Raw genomic sequence first — 4,763 nt, 5'->3', positions numbered from 1 at the left:
TGTATTAATAAGATGAAGAATTGATCAAATTTTCATGAAGGCATCTCTAGCGGTTTCGGAGATCTAATGCAAAAAAGTAAAAAAAAAATGCCATTTGGCGGTCAAAAATAATCATTAGACATATGCACATCAAATTATCAGATATTTTATAGAGATTTTAACAATAAATTTGTTTACATTCCTATAGGTTCCGTACCGATGTTTATCTGTTAGACGCCGACGCGGCGCTTACGCGCTTTGGCATTTCGTCTCTATGCAGTTAAGCAGTACGATTGCTTTGAAAAAAAGTTCAGAATTTCAAAATATGTCAAAATAAAGAAAACATCTTTTTTTTTAAAAAAAGTAAATTTTTGTCAAATTTATATTTTCTCAAAAATCTAATTTTTTCGAAGGAAAATTTTTCTCAAAAATGTTAATAGTTTTTAAAAAAATAATAATTTTTGGTACGGCAAGTTCCAGCATTTGCCTTGAGGCACGATGCCATATTGCACTAGATATTTTTTATTACTCAGATGCTTGAGACTTTATTAACGTTGATAAGATAATTTAAAGTAAAGTATTAATGCATGTTTTTTTAAATATTTTATACATATTTCAAAATTTTTAATTATTATCAATAGAAATATGATTAAGAATTAAAAATTATGCTTTTATGGAACTAAACGTTACAATAAAACATTATTGTCCCTGTGAAATAAATGTACAGAAAGTCAAATCCACCTGTTAAAATCGGTGTTTATATCACAAGGTCTATGCATATGACATTTAATCAATCGAAGGTGTTCCACGATTGTCGGCAACGCTCGTTCACTAAGAACTACATCAGCGACTAGCGGACTAGCGACCAAAACTATATATGATTTTATCATACAGACATTGATTTTAATTTAAATTACTAGAATACGTTTTATATATTTTTTTTAAGTAGTTAGACAATAAAAATTTATGGTGCATTTATTCAATTTTCTCTTAAAATTGCAGTATTTTTATAATATTGCAGAAAATCCTAATACACTTCGCGTCTTTTCAATTTGCGTCGCAACTTTTTTTTGGAACGTGACCAAAGTGATTCTGTGTGCACCTTGTAAATAATAATATATGTTTTGAATTAAAATAATTATTATAAAATGCTTGCGAATGATTGATAAAAAAACTAATTAATGACTAAAATGAAAATATATAAGATACTAGGATTTATTGTTGATCTTCTTTGAAGTAACTTTTGGTAGGTAAAACGTATAAAATGTAAGTGTCTGTTTAAAGTATTTTATAAGTTTTTATATATATTAGGTATATATATATATATATATATATATATGCTTTATTAGGATACAAAATTGTAAGTGTTTTATTACTATTATCATTATTATTGTTTTTCCATGAAATTTCCTTTCATATAATTTATTTAGTTTCAATTTTTATAGTTAACTTGATTACCACTGAATGATGGCTAAGATGCTAGCCGAAACGTATGGATTTTAAATAAATAAATTTAAAAAAAAAACTCATACTATTTTTATTGATGTTACGCCCGAATATTAAACTCAAATTAAACATATTTATATATATATATATATATATATATATATATATATATGTATATATATATGTATGTATATATATGTATGTATATATATATATATATATATATATATAAATTGCACGAATATACGGCAGTTTTAAGTACGAAACTTAGTTAACTTTGATAGTCTAACAAGTACAAGGGCAAAGTAGTTTAACCCAGAACAATCACCACTGCAGCAATATCATGTAGTCATATTACATCATCAGAAGATACCGCAAATTATACAGGGCTCTCAGTGCATAAGTCGAAGATTGTACACTATCTACTTGTTTTATAGTTTCTTTCACAAGAAATAACATATCAATGTTGTTATAAAAAGCTAGTGTTTTCATGCGACCTTTATGCCCCGCCCTATCCTATATCATTATTTTACCTGCATATGTTTATCAAACTAATTCCTGAATTTTTTTTATTAGGGCGCTGGTTCGACCCTTGTGGCTGGTCCCACAATGTCTCCGTTGAATCCCGCGGCAAGTGGAGCGGTGGCGGCAAGTTCGGCAGCCAGCGGCGGTATTGCTGCAGCAGTGGTCACGGTTATCGGGCGGCCGTTGCCGACACTCAGTGAAACTACGACAGCTTTCACAAATGTTAGCAGCACCAACAGCAGCCCAGAAAAAGGAAGTCTTGGTAATGGCATAGAACCAGAAGCAATTACAGGTAGGAGATGTAATTTATTGTTGGATGTAGATTTATATTTGGCATTTTACCATGCGCACACACTATTTAAATAGTAAAAATTAAAAGACTGAATTTGCCGTAAAATAGGCCAATGTTATGTAGCGCTTCTCATACAAAATGGTACTAAATACTGTGGAACAGTCATGTATTTGCTGTGCGAACATTACACATAATATGCAACTTCACTCATATGTCACTGATCTAGTTCAATTAATAAATCAAACATTCAAGTTGTGATATGATGTATGTTAGTCATATTTAATTTTTTTTTTCAAGTGTTATTCATACATTGAAAACAGGTATTTTCCACTAAAAAATTGGTTTTTGGATTTCATAACTTTTCTCCTGAAAAAGCAGTTTCCAGGAAAACTGCAGAACATCAAATAAATTTACATTATGTACCTCGCATAAAACCATAATAATCATACACTCTTAGTCATTAGTCACTTAACACGTTTGCGGACGTGAATGCTATAGCATTTATTTTCATTGTGATGCAGAATTCCATAAATTCTATGTCAAATTGCTCAAATTTTAAAGTCATTTTATATAACCTTACGTTTTTGTATTTATTATACCTGTTAAGATAATAACTAAGGGTTTGTTGGTTTTCAAAAACCGGTTTTAAAACCCGGTTTTTTGACGAAAATTATGGAAGTAGAAAACCGGTTTATAGTAAAAAAGGTTAGTTTTCACTGTATAAATGAAAAATAACAAATATAGTCAAATATAAAAGATAGTAGCAAGCTGGTAAAATTAAAATTCGAAAACCGGTTTTCTGAAATGTCGGTTTTTGTATAAACCCTAATAATAACTGATTCTTCAAGTATTTTTGTATTATATTTTTTTTCACGTAGTCACTAATTAGTTTGGGTAAGCAAATTGCGTAAAATAGAAGTGTAATACTTTTGTTATTAAATTTTATTTTCATTCTGAAATCTATAAACAACCTGCCTAACCAACTAGCTTGTCATTTATACCAGGAAGGCCAACCGACCAAGCTCAAAAATAAAATACCTGGAGATCTAATATAGTTTATTTATAGTTTTTTTATGTCTTTAGTGTTTTTTATATTAGTTCTAGTGGCGTATGTACTAATTTATAGACAATCATTAGTTAACAACTTGTCAGCATTCTCTGCTAAAATGTAATACTTGAGGTGCATGCCATAGCGTATATATGACTACCCTTATAAACGGTATTTAATAAAATTTCCGAAATCAAAACAAATTTAAATATAAAACGACTTTGCTAAAACTTTTACTGTCTGTGAACGTAACGTAAAATCATTACTTTTCACTTGTTCATCTATGTCACTTACCTAGTTTAAATAATAAATCAAACTTTCAAGTTGGGATATGCAGTATGTTACAAGTGATATTGTATGATTATTACCACATACTATTTTAATGTAAGTGGCCAATTTCACTGAATTCCGAGTAAAGTCTATAAATTTTCGTTTCCGAATCGCAGGAGCAGATTACAGCCAGCAGTACGGGCAACAGTACCAGAAGTACCAACAGCGGGTTATCAAACGGAAGTCGAGAGACGCAGCAGACTCGAAGCGAGAGCGGAAAGCTGCCAAAACTTTAGTGATTATCACTGGCGCCTTTGTGTTCTGCTGGTTGCCGTTCTTTGTGCTGGCCATCATAATGTCCACATGCTCCACGTGTGATTTAAGCCCGTACTTGATGTCGCTAATGATATGGCTCGGATACTTCAACTCGACTCTGAATCCTATAATTTATACGATTTTCAGTCCGGAGTTCAGGCACGCTTTCAAGCGTCTCTTGTGCGGGAAGAGGTACGGCATGCGTCGAAGAAGACGCCACTTGGGCATCATGAGGCAGCAATAACGAAGCGCGCAGGTCATGCGACCTAGAGCTTCGAGCTTTTGAAAAGGAGCATCGGCCTGCCTACTAACGACTGTCTATTTTGTACAGATAATTTAGTCTATAGTGTAACATGTCGAAGCCTACTTATCATTGGAAACAGGATTTACTACATCTCAAAACAGCCTAAATGTAAATATAGATATTTATGTAATTTTATTACTAAGTCGTTTTCGAAACTATATTGCATGAACATTTCCAATCCAATAATTTTTATACTTCAGACCCTGTATAATATTTACTAACATTTTAACCAGTTGACTGTGCGAACAGTTTTGTGTCATTACAATCGAGAGAAAATTGTTTAAAACAAGGAAAACCGCAGGTTTACAATTCTGGGATTTTGATGAAACCTTGCATAGTAGAGTTGATGGTCAAACCGAACATCTTAAAATATCATAGGACTATGAGAAGTAGTTTATTTATAAAAGTTAATAATAAATACGTACAGTGGACCACATTACAGTGCTTCAGTAGCTCAGTCAATTCAAATTTGCTTCTAATTTTTGCGCCTAGATTCATGGATAATAGTCCAGTCATTTAAGCTTAAATAAGGTACGTACACTCTACCATATGTAGGTTTTGAGACAACTTTTAGGGTGCTACTT

The 4,763-nt window shown here is 31.6% G+C and overlaps 1 protein-coding gene across 1 annotated transcript in view; it reads left to right on the top strand.

Moving 5' to 3' along the window:
* The window catches only part of LOC113367009 (5-hydroxytryptamine receptor-like), a 5,826-nt gene extending 1,702 nt beyond the window's left edge, over positions 1–4,124 (top strand). The window contains exons 2-3 of the mRNA XM_026608643.1: positions 2,002–2,242; positions 3,740–4,124. Coding sequence (XP_026464428.1) covers positions 2,002–2,242; positions 3,740–4,119 — 621 coding nt within the window. The 3' untranslated portion in view covers positions 4,120–4,124. The remainder of the gene's footprint in view (positions 1–2,001; positions 2,243–3,739) is intronic.
* Positions 4,125–4,763: the final 639 nt, after the last annotated feature.

This window comes from Ctenocephalides felis, unplaced genomic scaffold (assembly GCF_003426905.1).
Source record: "Ctenocephalides felis isolate EL2017-DRISC unplaced genomic scaffold, ASM342690v1 CF-g0.4_SCAFFOLD_01170, whole genome shotgun sequence".
NCBI lineage: Eukaryota > Metazoa > Arthropoda > Insecta > Siphonaptera > Pulicidae > Ctenocephalides > Ctenocephalides felis.
This window is presented reverse-complemented; position numbering and strand designations above follow the sequence as displayed.